The 15,451-nt window shown below is 44.4% G+C and overlaps 1 protein-coding gene across 6 annotated transcripts in view; it reads left to right on the top strand.

Moving 5' to 3' along the window:
* The first annotated feature begins 275 nt into the window (after positions 1-275).
* hipk2 (homeodomain interacting protein kinase 2) overlaps positions 276-15,451 on the top strand; it is a 273,548-nt gene continuing 258,372 nt past the window's right edge. For 5 of the 6 annotated variants that reach the window (XM_043708959.2, XM_043708963.2, XM_043708961.2 and 2 more), the window contains exon 1: positions 276-968. In XM_043708959.2, the coding sequence (XP_043564894.2) occupies positions 950-968 (19 nt within the window). In that variant the 5' untranslated portion in view covers positions 276-949. The remainder of the gene's footprint in view (positions 969-15,451) is intronic. The other variant, XM_043708956.2, reaches the window with a different exon arrangement.

Below are 15,451 nucleotides of genomic sequence, written 5' to 3'. Positions count from 1 at the left end.
GGCAATTTGCACAGAAAACTCTCACAAAAGAGTGATGAGCACATTATCAGAGGCTGGCTGAGGGATGAGAGTGGCCATTAAAGTGCATAGGTTCACTTTCCATCCACAACTAAAACCCCAATTTGTTTTCGTCGTCCGGCCAGCAAAGAGTTAAAAAGTGTCCAATTCAGATGGACAACCAACAAATCCATCCCTGGCTCATCCCCTTTCCATTTGTTGGATTTCACTTTGCGTCACGTTCGCCTCCAGCCTGGAGCAGTCGAAAGAAGAACGGGAGCAGTAATCAATGCCCCTTTCAATGTGTTGGAAATATCGACCCCCAGCCCCAGAGCTCGAGCAGGACTCATAACCCACCACCTTCCGTGGCCCCTTCCTCTCCCCCTGCCCCCTCAAAGCTTAGTATTAAAAAAAAACCCAAGAGCTGGGCCTCTTAGCAAAGCTAAGTTACCCCAGCTCGCATCTAAAGGGTTTATTTTCGGGACAGATCGACTGTATAGGCAGTTGATGTCTCTCCGGCTCCCTGCTTTCTGCTTGTAAGTTTGCAGAAATCCCACAGACATGTTGACTAGAAGGTAAAAAAAATCGCAAATCCGGCTCTATTTTGTTTTTTTTTATTTTAACAATATCGCCGGGTGGCAGATCCGTATGTGGGACTCGAACTGGATTCTTGAGGGGGTGTCCGGTGTCTTGTACTTGAGGGGGGAGAGAGGGAGAGAGAGAACCTTCCTTGAAAGGAGAGCGTTCAATGACTGATTTTGCAAGAGTTTTTTTTTCCTTTCGCCCCCAGTGTCTCTCTCCCTCTTTCCCTGGATGAATCCGAACAGTGATGCAGCCAGGGACCTACAGTCCAAATTAATCCAGCACAACATGGCAGATCGACACCGTGTTTAGCAAGGAGAGAAGCAACTGCCTTTGTATTCTGCCATGCATAGCACACAGTACTGCACCGATGGCCCCGATGTACCAAGGTAAGACTTGAAATTAATACACTCCTCCCCCCCCCCCCGTCTCTCGTATGATCTTGTCAATGAAATCAGCTGGGAGGTTGAGGATGGGATGGTGGGTGGGTTGTGTTGGGGGTGGGTGGGTTGAGGTAAAGAGGGGTTCATTGTGAGGGGATGGGGGGGGGGGGGGGGGTGTAGGGAGAGAAGTGGTCAGTTTCACATTCTGTGGTAGCCCTTGTCTGTGTTCGGAAATCGAAGGGAGACCTCACTGGGTTCAAGTGAAATAGATCTTCTTATTGTTCAGAACAAGCGGAGGTTGGGGGGTGGGGGAAGTCTAGACTCTGTCAGCTGGGATACCCCCCTCCTGGGCTCGGATTCCCACTCCAGTGGGTTTGTAACAACAATAAAATATACAAAACCTGTAATGTCAGCTCCCCCCCCCTTCCAATTTTATTTCGGTGACTATTTAACGCGAACCCACTTCTGGGTTGTAATGTATTAAGACTAGGGGAGCGAGGGGAAATCGCTGAAATGATTAATTTCTCTGACCTGCGAATAACCAACTGAGGAAACTTTGCGTGTTCATGGAAGTCCCATTGATTTACGGGGTGAGCAGTTGGAAGGATTTCCTGGTGATAGCGGGGCTTGGATAAAACACTGGGAGACAAAGGAATGCTTTAAAGGGGGCTCGGGGGGGAAGCAACTCAACACGAAATTTCTGCTTTGTTGTTTTTTTTGTTGTTGTAATGGCAAAGCCCTTTTCAGTTCCGTTCCCAGCAACGCAAATTTTAAAAACAAAATCAACTCTGCTTTTTAAGTTCTTGCATGTTTGGGAAAAAAAATAGCACCCAGTGTGTTGAAAGCGAATTTCCCAGCACTGTGAAAGGGCACGATCAGTGTAGAGAAACTATCTGGGTTCTGAAATGATTGCTTCCTCTCTCTGAAACCTTCACCTGCTGCCCTCTGCCGGCTATCGCTCTCTCTGTTGAGATATCTGACCAGTGGGTTCTCTTTTTTTTCCCGACATCGGGGGTGGGGTGCCTTTATTTCGGTGCTTTCCTGGTGATTTATTACTGCAGTTGTCCCCACGTATTGCTCCAAGTCTTGCCACATTCCAGCACAAAACTGTGCATTTGCAAACAGTTGTCCCGTTGCAGTCCCAGTGCTGTTGTGCAACGCTATTCACTGCTTGCCTCTGGTTTGGTTTGGAATGTTTGAAGGAAACTACAGTATGATCACTGCGGATGACCAGAGAGAGAGAGAAAATAAAGCGTTCCTGAGTTTGAACGGTTTGGCTTACGAATTTGACGGTTGCATTTGGCGTGTTACACATTCACTGTAATGACACGCTAATTAGTGACCGGGACACAGATTTCACCACCAGCCTCACGCTGTGTGGAAAATGCTGGTGTTGGATTTTCAGTTATAACGTGGGAAAAGGAAGAATGGAGCTTATGCCCGCGCGAAAAAAAAAGTCAGCACAAAGCTAGCAAGAAAAAAAAATCCCTTTGCATTTACCTACAAATGAATTAATCTCAGTCAACAGGGAAGTCGTGCAAAGCTCCAACTCTCCCCAAGGCTTCTAGTGAGCGTTTTCCCAAACTTTCCTCAGCAGGGACTCAGTGCAAATATGAATACAGGACGCTTTGTAGGTATTACCATGCTCACCTCTGTGGAGGTTTTCATGCACGTGAGGTTACCTCTCAGGAAACATATGAAGACCTTCACAGAGGCTGCGATTTGTAAATATTAATATGATCACAGGGATGTGCTTATGTAAATATTAATATATGGACAGGGACCCACTGTAAATATTAACACGCATAAATGAATCCTCTGTAAGTACTGCCCATTCAGAGAGACCCTCTATAAATAATGCCAGGCTTACAGAATCCCTGAAATATTGCATTCACACAACATGCAAATATTTCAGGGTTTATCTGAAAATTCCATTCTCTTTTGGGAGCCTCTGTAAATGGAAACATGCTCAAATGCACTGTACATTGTAAATATTAACCTCTTCCCTGCACCCATTAATGGGACAAGGACCTTTCTGTAAATACTTTCAAATTTCACAGGGAATCTTAATACTAACATACAGTCATAGAGTCTAGTAGCATGGGAACAAGCCCTTTGATCCATGCCAACAGCACCCTGTCAACTTGAACGTCTTTCCTTCAGAGGAGTGACCAGAATAGACTTCCATAAAGATAATCACCACTGAGAGACTTTAGCATCTTGACTACACCTCGACCGACCACCTCCTTGTCAAAACTGAAATGTTACTCCCAATTCCTCTGCCTCCGAGAAGCAATTCCACTTCAGAACATCCCAGATTCCTCGTATTTCAAGGACCAGAATTTCGCCTCTCACATGATCAACAACGCCCTCCATCACATTTCCTCCACTACCCGCACCTCCGCCTTCGAAACCCTCCCCACCAAATAACATAGAACCCCCCCCCCGTCCTCATCTTCCACCCCACGAATTTCTGGATACAGCATGCTATCCTTTGCCATTTTTGGCACCTTCTGTCAGACCCCACCATCAAAACTATATTTTACTCCCCACCCCTATCTGCGTTCTGCAGAGATTATTCCTTTCGCAACTCCCTTGTTAAGTCAATGGCCCCACCAACCCACCCTCCACACCCAGCACCTTTGCCTGCTGCTGCAAGAGGTGCAAAACCTCTGCCCACACCTCACCTCTCACCTCTGTCTAAAGCCCTAAATGATCATTTCAAATCTGGTGGAGATTTTTCTGTACCTCATCTACTGCATCCGTTGCTCTTGATGTGGTCTCCTCGACATAGGGGAGAAAGGACGGCAACTCACAGAGCAGTACAGGGAATATCTGTGATCTGCACACACCAAACAACCCCATCGCCCTGTGGCTAACCACTGCAACTCCCCCTCTCACTCCTCCAATGACATGCAAATCCTGGGCCGCCTCCACTGCCAAATCAAAGCGACTTGTCAACTGGAGGAAGAACACTTCATCTTCCACCTCGGGACACTTCAACCACACAGCAACAACATTGATTTCACCAGTTTCCAAATCTCCCCTCACCCAACCACATGCCAGATCCAACCCTCCAGCTCGGCACTGCCCTCATGACCTGTCCTACCTGTCCATTTTCCTTCCCACCTATCTGCTCCACCCTTCCCATCAACCTATCACAATTATCTACCACCTGCATCCACCTATTGCCTTCTCAGCTACCAGCTGCCCAACCCCACCCCCCCACCTCCCGATTTATCACCCAGCCCCCTTTCCCCTCCACATTCCTGATGAAGGACTCATGCCCAAAACAGCTGTCTGACCTGCTGTGCTTTTCCAGCACCACCCATTTTGACATTAACATCCTCACAAGCTCTCTAACTATGTTATTAACTTCACCGGGGTCCTGTGTAAACATAAACGCCCTCACCGGGTCACCGTGTAAACCTAAACATCCTCACAGAAACCCTGTGTAAATACAAGCACCCTCACAGTGGGCCTGCGTAAATATAAACATCCTCACAGAGGCCCCGTGTAAATATAAACACCCACACGGGGGCCCCGTGTAAATATAAACACCCACACGGGGGCCCCGTGTAAATATAAACACCCACACGGGGGCCCCGTGTAAATATAAACACCCACACGGGGGCCCCGTGTAAATATAAACACCCACACGGGGGCCCCGTGTAAATATAAACACCCACACGGGGGCCCCGTGTAAATATAAACACCCTCACGGGGACCCCGTGTAAATATAAACACCCTCACGGGGGCCCCATTTCAATACAAACACCCTCACAGAGGCCCTGTGTAAATACAAACACCCTCACAGAGGCCCTGTGTAAACATAAACACCCTCACGGGGTCTTCTGTCAATGTAAATATCGTTAAATGAGTAAATATGAGCACCTCACAGCAAACCGTAATTAAATATTAATGTGCCTGTACGACCCCTCTGTGAATATCAACACTGTCAAAGAAACCTCTTTGAATAGTGGCATGCTCAAATGCACCCCTCTCTGTAGATATTAATCTACCTGCAGTGACAATCTGTAGTAACACACTCACAGGGACCTTCTGTTCATATTAATTCACGGGGGATACGTTCTACTGTAAATATTAACAGTTCAACTGTACATAATGACTTTTATGACCAGAAAAGTTTCCAAAAAGTATTGCAGCCAGTGAATTGCTTTTGAAGTGTAGTCCCACATGTAATGTACAGCCAGTCCAGAGCCAACTTGGGCCCAGTAGTTCCCACAAACAGCAACGAAAATAAATGCCTTGCTAAACTCAGTTTTCATGTTAGCTGAGAGGTAAATATTGGCTCAGTCTTTTTGAATAGGATCTTTTACATCCACCTGACATTAGTTCAGCATCTCTTCTGAAAGATAATGCAGTACTCCCTCATATTTTCTTTTCAGGACAATTGACAGTGGTAACATGGGTCTGTCTTGGCAGGATTTGATCTATCATCCCAGGACGTTAGTATGGGGTACTGGATTATACAGTGACATCACAAGAACAGCACCAACTCCCCTATAAATCAGCAACCTCAGGTGACGAAGCCATGGTTGTTGCAGATTATGAGAATTTGAAGTGAAAAACAAAATATTCAACAGCATCTGTGGGAGAAAAACTGAATTAACGCTACAAGGTCAATGGCGTTTTGTGGGGAAGATGCAGGAGTGTGAAACCAGTGATACCAGCGTGGAAGACAAGGGTTGACAGATGAGGAAAATGTGCAGAATTCCTGATTGCACAGAGGTTCCTGGGGGTTTATGAAAGGAGGTAGGATAGCTAGTACTATCAGCAGAACAGTTCTTGCTGCCTCTTGCCTCAGTTTGCATGATGGAATTGACTTTCACTTTATATTGGACAGGCTCCAATGTAGCGCAAGGAGGGGAGCTAATCTCTGCCTGTTTATTACAAACAGTTCCAAATGCTATGATGGTCCTCGATTTAATACTATCCCCTGAAAACACACTTCCTAATCCCAAGCATGTAACAGAGCCCATCACTGCACAATTTGGCCTAGCTTTTAGTTAAAATGTCATCTTCTATTTGAAAAGGAAGGCTCATGGTTAGCCTCGCAGAGCCAGGGACGAAAGTTTAATTCCAGCCTTGGGTGACTGTCTGTGTGGAATTTCCATGGTCTCCCCTTGTCTACATGGATTTCCTCTGTGCTCTAGTTTCCACCCACAGTCCAAAAATATGCAGATTAACTGGCGTCCATGCTAAATGGCTCTGTAATATCTAGGGATTTGCCGTTTAGGTGGATTAGCCATGATAAATGCAGGGTTATGTGGACAGAGGTAAGGCTGGGTCTTAGAGGGATGTGGTTTGGAGGATTGGTATGGACTCAATGGATTGAATGACCTCCTTCCAGACTGTAGGGATTCTATGAACTTCCATTTGTACAGCTTCTTTCACAATCTTGGAAAATGCTGAATTGCTTTACATTTAATGAAGGAGAAAGTGAGGACTGCAGATGCTGGAGATCAGCATCCAATATTTATCACTTGACCAACCACACTAAAGCAGACTATCTGATCATTATTACGTTGGTGCTTATGGGATTTTGTGATGCTAAAATTGACTGCCATGTTTCATACCATACAACAATTTTTATAATTTTAAAATACTTCATTAAATGTAAGCTGAAAATGTGTTGCTGGAAAAGCGCAGCAGGTCAGGCAGCATCCAAGGAACAGGAGAATCGACATTTCGGGCATAAGCCCTTCTTCAGGAATGAGGAAAGTGTGTCCAGCAGGCTAAGATAAAAGGTAGGGAGGAGGGACTTGGGGGAGGGGCGTTGGAAATGCGATAGGTGGAAGGAGGTCAAGATGAGGGTGATAGGCCAGAGTGGGGTGGGGGCGGAGAGGTCAGGAAGAAGATTGCAGGTTAGGAAGGCGGTGCTGAGTTCGAGGGATTTGACTGAGACAAGGTGGGGGGAGGGGAAATGAGGAAACTGGAGAAATCTGAGTTCATCCCTTGTGGTTGGAGGGTTCCTAGGCGGAAGATGAGGCTCTCTTCCTCCAGCTGTCGTGTTGCCATGGTCTGGCGATGGAGGAGTCCAAGGACCTGCATGTCCTTGGTGGAGTGGGAGGGGGAGTTGAAGTGTTGAACCACGGGGTGGTTGGGTTGGTTGGTCCGGGTGTCCCAGAGGTGTTCTCTGAAACGTTCCGCAAGTAGGCAGCCTGTCTCCCCAATATAGAGGAGGCCACATCGGGTGCAGCGGATGCAATAAATGATGTGTGTGGAGGTGCAGGTGAATTTGTGGCGGATATGGAAGTATTCCTTGGGGCCTTGGAGGGAAGTGAGGGGGGAGGTGTGGGCGCAAGTTTTGCATTTCTTGCGATTGCAGGGGAAGGTGCCGGGAGTGGAGGTTGGGTTGGTGGGGGGTGTGGACCTGACGAGGGAGTCACGGTGGGAGTGGTCTTTTCGGAACGCTGATAGAGGAGGGGAGGGAAATATATCCCTGGTGGTGGGGTCCATTTAGAGGTGGCGGAAATGATGGTGGATGATACAGGTGGTAGGTGAGGACCAGTGGGGTTCTGTCCAGGTGGTGGTTGGAGGGGCGGGACTCAAGGGCGGAGGAGCGGGAAGTGGAGGAGATGCGGTGGAGAACATCGTCGACCACGTCTGGTGGGAAATTGCGGTCTTTGAAGAAGTAGGCCATCTGGGTTGTGCGGTATTGGAACTGGTCCTCCTGGAAGCAGATGCGGTGGAGACGAAGGAATTGGGAATATGGGATGGCGTCTTTACAGGGGGCAGGGTGGGAGGAGGTGTAATCTAGGTAGCTGTGGGAGTCGGATGGTTTATAGTAAATTTCCGTGTTGATTCGGTCGCCCGAGATAGAAATGGAAAGGTCTAGGAAGGGGAGGCAGGAGTCTGAGACGGTCCAGGTGAATTTGAGGTCAGGGTGGAAGGTGTTGGTAAAGTGGATGAACTGTTCAACCTCCTCGTGGGAGCAAGAGGCAGCGTCGATACAGTCATCGATGTATGGGACACCCGGACCAATCAACCCAACCACCCCGTGGCTCAACACTTCAATATTGGTGAAAGTAGTATTGACATAGACACTGACTAAAAAATGAAGAGACCGACAAATGCTATGTGGCAAACCCAGGGTTTTCCTGAGCCATAGACCTCAGAGCAACCTGGTCACTCGTGATGCCTTGCAGGGATGTCAGTGCTATAGTGGTGCAGTTACTATAATACTGATCTGCTTCAGGACAAGTTGTCAAGACAGAGCCAAGGGAACCTCTAACCTTGTGGTGCTGCACCTGACTTTGTTTATAGAGTCATAAAGTTATACAGTGTGGAAACAGACCATTCAATCCAACTCGTCTGTGCTGACCGGATATCCGAATTTAATACAGTCTCATTTGCCACCATTTGACCCTTCTATTCATATACCTTTCAGATGCTTTTTAAATGTTGTAATTGTACCCACCTCTACCACTTCCTCTGGTAGCTCGTTCCATACATGCACCACCCTCTGCATCAAAACTTGCCCACTATCGACATCAGGCTCACCAGTCTATAGTTCCCTAGCTTGTCCTTACCACCTTTCCTAAATAGTGGCACCATGTTAGCCAACCTTGGGTCTTCTGGCAACTCCCCTGACTATCGATGATACAAATATCTCAGCAAGGTGCCTAGCAATCACTTCCCTAGCTTCCCACAGAGCTCGAGGATACACCTGATCAGGTCCTGGGGATTTATCCACCTTTATGCATTTCAAGACATCCAGCACTACTTCCTCTGTAATTTGGACATGTTTCAAGATGTCACCATCTATTTCTCTACATTCTACATCTTCCATGTCCTTTTCTACAGTAAACACTTGTACAAAATACTTGTTTAGTATCTCCCCCATTTTCTGTGGCTCCACACAAAGGCTGCCTTGCTGATCTTTGAGAGGCCCTATTCTCTCCCTAGTTACCTTTTTGTCCTTAATGTATTCCTTTTTAAATCTTTCCCTTCTCAACTTAAACCTATATCCTCTAGCTTTGGACTCCCCTAACCTAGGGAAAAAGACCTTGGTTATTCACCCTATCCGTGCTTTTATAAACCTCTACAAGGTTTCTTTCAATCCTCTATCCTTCGCAAGTATCACCTGATTCCACCTTCTCCTCTCCAAAATAACCTTGAATGTGTTGCCTTTTGAAGTTGTTTCCAACATTTCTGGAACTCCATATTTCAGTCTCTCTGATCAGGTTTCTGTTGCCTCAACAGTACAAAATGGCTATTATCAAAATCAAAGATTTTGACAAAGGTAAACTTTCTGTATGGATCATTTTCAGTTTAATAGGCCATTTTTTGTCAGGTGCTGCAAGATCAATGCTCAGATTGTAGCAATTTATGTAAAAGGATTAGTTGAAGAGATCAAGCACAATGTATCTAATTTTGCTGCTGTGATACAAATCGAGGTGTGAAAACAAATTGTGAAGAGAATACAAAGTATCAGCAAAAAGATATAGATAGGTTTAAGTCATGGACAAGGAGGTGACAGTATAATGAGAAAATGTTTAGTCAGAATAGGAAAGAAAAATGGATTTTGTTTTGATTTGTCATTGTTCAAGTAACACTAAAAGTTAATAGCAAACAATTTATGACCTTTGTTGATTGATGATAGCATCGTCTTCATTGTACAATGTTCTGATACAAGAGTAAAATAGTTTTGCTATAATTGTAGAGGGCTTTAGTGAGACACATTGGAGTGTGCAATTTTAAACATGGGCCCATCATACTCTGCCATTCTAAATCATAACAGTGCCATATACCCATATCCCTTGATGTCATTAGTATTTAGAAATTTGATGATCTTTATCTTGAACATACTCAGTATTGCCAGCCCTCTGTGGAAGAGAATTCCAAAGATTCCCCACCCTCTGTTCCTCCTTATCTCAAGCTTAAATTGCTTGCCCCTATTCTGAGCTCCTGTCTCCCTGATTCTAGAACCCCTAAGCTAGGGGAATCATTTTCTCTGCATCTTCTATCTGTTTCAGTGAGATTGCCTCTCATTCTTTCAAATGTTAGAATGTACAAACACATCCTCCTCAATTTCTCCTCATAGGACAGTATCACCATCCCAGGAATTAGTCTGGTGAACCTCTTCTGTGCCAAGTACTGTACACCCTTCCTGCAACAAGGGGGGCAGAACTGCATAAGTACTCCAGGCTGACATACCATATGCCCTCTTGGCCTTCCTAATTGCTTGCTGCACATGCACATTAGCTTTCAATGACTTATGTGGAAGGTCACTCAGATTCCTTTTCAATACCATCATGTTCTGAATCTCTCACCATTTCAGAAGTACTCTATACTTCCATCCTCTGACCAAAATGGATAACCTGTTGTATATCTATGTTCAATTTTGTGCCCCATATCTACAGGATATACTTGCCTTCTGATGATCATTGCCCCTGAAATATCGCACAAATGTTCATTTGACTGGCCAAATGGTAACTGTGGCTTCTGGCTGACTTGCTGGTACCATGTTGCCTGTGGGCTATTTCAGAACAGTCTGCTTCAGGCATGGGAGTGAGGGGGTTTGGTTGGTGATTGTACATGGGATGGGTGACCAGTGAAGACAAATACAAGGCATACTGAGAATGCTCTATCAAAATCAACTGAAATATTCCAGTCAGCATTCGGTGACCTTCTGAAGCCATAACTCAGTAGGAGACTTTGGAGTGGGGACAATACTGCAACATGAAATGTAGTCTTGAATCCTTGCTGCAATTACCATTGCAATGACCACAGGCTGTCCTTGGGTCCATTTTCACTTTTTACTCACCTTACAGGGAGTGCAATAAAGGTTCACTAGACCTCTTGCTAGATGAATGGGGTGATCTATAAAAAGGGGTCCCACGCTTTCTTGAGTTTGAAAGGATGAGTGTTAGTCTTGGTGAACGATATCAGATTTTGACTGAGTCGATGTTGCATGATTCTTTATCCTAGCTGGAGGGTCTAGAACTAGGGGATGTCGTCCCGGGATAAGGGCTGAGGTGTGGAGATAAATTACCTCAGGGTTGAGATTTTTTTAAAAAATTCTCTACTCCAGTGAATTCAGCACATTCAAGGCTGAGATTGATAGAATCTTGAACTCTAATAAAACCAAGAGACATTGGAAATTTTGTGTGATGGTGGAGTAAGGTCAAAGGTTTGTCACAGTCTTACTAAATGGCAGAGTGATCTCAAAAGGTTATCTCAAAAGTGACTGCTTGGATTTTCTTGCCTTTTTATATCTTCAGGCATCTTCCTGACTATCTGTAGTGTTGTATTTGACCCCCAAAGTGAATATCTAACCAAATGTCAAATCCGAAATCAAGATTTGAATCAAGAATCCACTTTGAATCACCACCTCATTCTGTTACCACTTCAGCTCAACAGTTACTGAAATCTTCGCGAGTGTTTTAGACCCTGACTTTTCTTGCATTGTCCTGGTCAGCTTCCCATTAATTATCTACATTAACCTTGCTATTCTTGCTGTCCATCCTAGCTTGCCTCAAATCCAAATCACCTTTGCCTCCTGTGCCCACTGACATTAGATGACACCTGGCAATGCTTGATTTTAAAGATCTCAGCCTTGTTTTCTCCCTATCTCTGTAATTTACTTCAACCTCTAATATCTCAGCATTTACAGTCATAGAGTCATAGAGATGTACAGCATGGAAACAGACCCTTCGGTCGAACATGTCCATGCTGACCAGATATCCCAACCCAATCTAGTCCCACCTGCCAGCACCTGGCCCATATCCCTCCAAACCCTTCCTATTCATGTACCCATCCAAATGCCTCTTAAATGTTGCAGTTGTACCAGCCTCCACCACATCCTTTGGCAGCTCATTCCATACATATTTCTCCAAATCTGGTGTCTTGTGCATCCCCTGTTTAATTTCTCCACCATTGATAATTGTGCTTTAAAGGGCCAGCCCCTAATCTCTGCAATTTCTTCCTAAATCTCTTAATCTGTTTTTTCCTGTTTAAGAAAACATTGTAAAATATACCTTTCTGGTTAGGATTTTGTTAATTTATTCTGGTGCAGTCTAGAATCAAAATTTGTTTAGTAATGCTCCTGTGTGGAAACTTGATAGATTTTATCATGTTAATGGCACTATAAAAATGCAGGTTGTTTTTGTTACAGTAGTCACTTTCGACTTTAGTGGTGGACTTTCATGTCCTCTGAGTAAGACACTCGTCAGTACTGGGCTACACTTAGATTTCTAAAGGACTTGACTCTGATGCACCTTGCAGTCAATTAAGTTGTTGCTGTCACCTGGTCCTGCCCTTTAGTTCTGGTCAACTCTTAATTCCTCAATTCCATCAATTTCACTTACTGTATTTAAGGTCTTAAGGAGATGAAGGATGTGACAATTTGGACTAGTATAAATTGAAGGAATTACCTAGGGCTCTCTTGTAGTGCAGTGGTTGTATCCCTACCCTTGGACCAAGAGACCTAGGTTCAAGTCCCAGCTGCTCCAGAGGTATATAATAATATACCAGAACAGGTTGGTTAGAAAAATAAGTTGAATGAATTACTGTGTGAGCCTTTGACTGTTGCTTTGTTGACTGATGAGAAAATGCACAGATGTATAGAGCATGTGATTCATATGCATCACAATAATTTCATACAAGTCACAATAATTTATTTGAGATCAAATTGTTTATCTCAAGTGCTTCTTCACAGGTATGGTAATGAAAGATCTGAAAATCCGCTCCTTAAAAGTCGATTGGTGCTGTGGTCAATTGAAAATGTTTTTATTTTTGATTAACCTAATTTTCTGATCAGCCTGTTCAGAGATATTATTACACACCTCTGGAACAGGTGGAATTTGAACTTGGGCCTCCCAGTCTGGGGAAGGGACACTACCACTGTGCCACAAGAGACCCAATTCACCATCTGCTACAGTGAGATTTAAAACAATGTCGTCCTCGCCACTGGTCTGTGTTTCTGGATCTAAAGTATAGTGATATTGCCACTGTCAATTGAGAATGTTGAAAACTGATATCAACTGATTTCATTAGGTAATTGTATTAAGGAAAATTAAGTTAAATACTGATCAGTCGTGATCTAATTGAATGATGAGACGGGCTTAAGGGGTTGAATGGCCTACTCATGCTGTATGTTCATTAAATTTGTCAGTGTAATGGCTTGGACCTGGAAGAAGCTAGGATTTGATCTCTTCTCCGCTATTTGAGAACACAGTAAAAGTTGCAAGGTCTGATTAAAAATAGAACATTGCTCAGTGTTACAGCAACGCCCCCCGCCCCCCCCCCCCCCCCCCCAGCACCCACCCCCACCATCACTTTTAGTAATAATCACTGGGTCAAAAACTCGGAACACTTAACTGAGCAGCACCTTCACTACACAATTGTCGTGATTCAAAAAGGAATTAATGCCATCTTCTGATGGGCACCGAGGGACAGGCAATGAATGGTAATCTTGTTCACAAAATCCATTGGAAACGTGTGTGCATGAACAAGCTGAGAAAAGGAACAGACAGAAGTGTGAAGTTTTCTCCCCCTCACTCCCATTTCCTCTCAGATGATGTGCTGAGGTTGACGAGGTGAGTCAGCAGGAGGTATTCAGCCCAAGAGTAACTTACCCTATTCCTACAGGAATGATCAGGGCTTCAGCGTAACTTCACCCATGTGCTCACTAGTTGTGGCTTATTCATGGGATGGAGGCCTTGCTGGCAAGGCCACATTTCATGGCTATCCCTACTCTCTTTTGAGAAGGTGGTGGTGAGTTTCCTTCTTGAACCATCACCATGTTGTTCTCTCTCAGAGGGAGTTCTGGGATCTTGCTAGTTACAGCAGCGGAATGACGATGTAGTCTTGAGCATGGTGTTCCTGTATGTCTGCCGTCCTTGTCCTCATAGGTGGTAGAGGTCGTGGGTTTGTAAATAAAATCATTTCTCCTCATCGCAGTGAACACTGATGATCAGCAGGCCCTTCTGCTGTTCAATCTGCTGCTCATATCTGTGTGCAAATAGCTACCTGCTGGATCATGAACATATCCTAAACCCCTATGGTAAAGCTAAGCGAAGACCTCAGTTTGCTGCAATCCTGTAAGTTTGCGGCTGATCATTCAGTTTGTGCCCATTGTGTGTTGTGATGGAGGTATCTACAGTTTGAATGTTTGAAGCCACACTGTAAGGTTTGGTTTCCTTGATGCAGAGGTGGAAGGAGTTTGTGCAGAGGAGAAATCACAGCTATCAGGAAAAGCCGACTGGCTGGTGTCCCTTTCCTCGAAAGTGGTTTGCTAAAGGTATGTTAATTATATGATTAAGATATGCAGAGGCAGGGCGATTTTTATTCAGGGCTCAGACTACTTGTAAAGAGAAACATTACCCCTTTAAAGGGCTGTCAGCAAATTAGCTAATTTGATCTGTTGTTTTCACTGGTGACTCAAATAGAGTGATAGAGTTGTACAGCACGGAAACAGACCCTTTGGTCCAACCTGTCTGTGCTGGCCAGATATCCTAAGTTAATCTAGTCTGATTTGCCAGCATTTGTCCCATATCCCTGTAAACCCTTCTTATTTATGTACCCATTAAATGTTATAATTGTACTAGCTTCCACTACTTCCTCTGGCAACTCATTCCATACACGTACCACCCTCTGTGTGAAGATTAAATATTTCCCCTCTCACCGCAATCCTAAGCACTCTAGCTTTGGACTCCCCTACCCCAGGAAAAAGACCTTGGCTATTCACCCTATCTGTGCCCCTCATGCTTTTATAAACCTCTATAAGGTTTATAAACCCTCCAGCCTCCAACACTCCAGGGGAAATATCCCCAGCTTATTCAGCCTCTCCCTGTAGCTCAAATCCTAAAACCCTGGCAACATCCCTGTAAATCTTTTCTGAAGTCTTTTCAAGTTTAATAACATTTTTCCTTTAAAATAACATAAGAAACTACTGGGACTCTGGCTAAGAAGATAGGGAGTAGAAATATGTTGTGTTGCATTCTGTGAATAAACATAAAATCAATTAAAATTAATGTCTACTTTCATACTTTATCATCTGACTTGAAATTGAAATAATAGAGAAGATGGAGGAGTGACCTGTTAAAAGTCTTTACTATTATGTAAACTTTCAGTGTAGTAGATGCAGAGAAAATATTTCCATTTTGGGGGGCTGAGACTGGAACTATAGGCCATAAATACTAGACAGTTATCAATAAATCCAATAAGGGATACTGCAGACATTACTTTATAGGGAATGGTTTAGATTGTGGACCGCATTGTGGGAAATAGCACAGATACATTTGAAGAGGAACGTCAGGCAGAATGAATAGATGGTTTTACTATTAGTGATATAGAGTGGTGTGGACAGAGGTTTATGTAGGGGAGAGTCCAGTATCTGTGCAGTAAATCACTATACTTAAACATTTGAAATATGTTATGGTTTGGCTATGGTGCAAGTGCTGGGAGTAAGATAAAAGTAGGTAGGTGTTTGACTAAAGTGGATATAATGGGCCAAAGGG

Source organism: Chiloscyllium plagiosum, unplaced genomic scaffold, assembly GCF_037043375.1.
Source record: "Chiloscyllium plagiosum isolate Xiang-an unplaced genomic scaffold, Cpla_swu_hap1 HiC_scaffold_19, whole genome shotgun sequence".
In the NCBI taxonomy this organism is placed as follows: domain Eukaryota; kingdom Metazoa; phylum Chordata; class Chondrichthyes; order Orectolobiformes; family Hemiscylliidae; genus Chiloscyllium; species Chiloscyllium plagiosum.
This window is presented reverse-complemented; position numbering and strand designations above follow the sequence as displayed.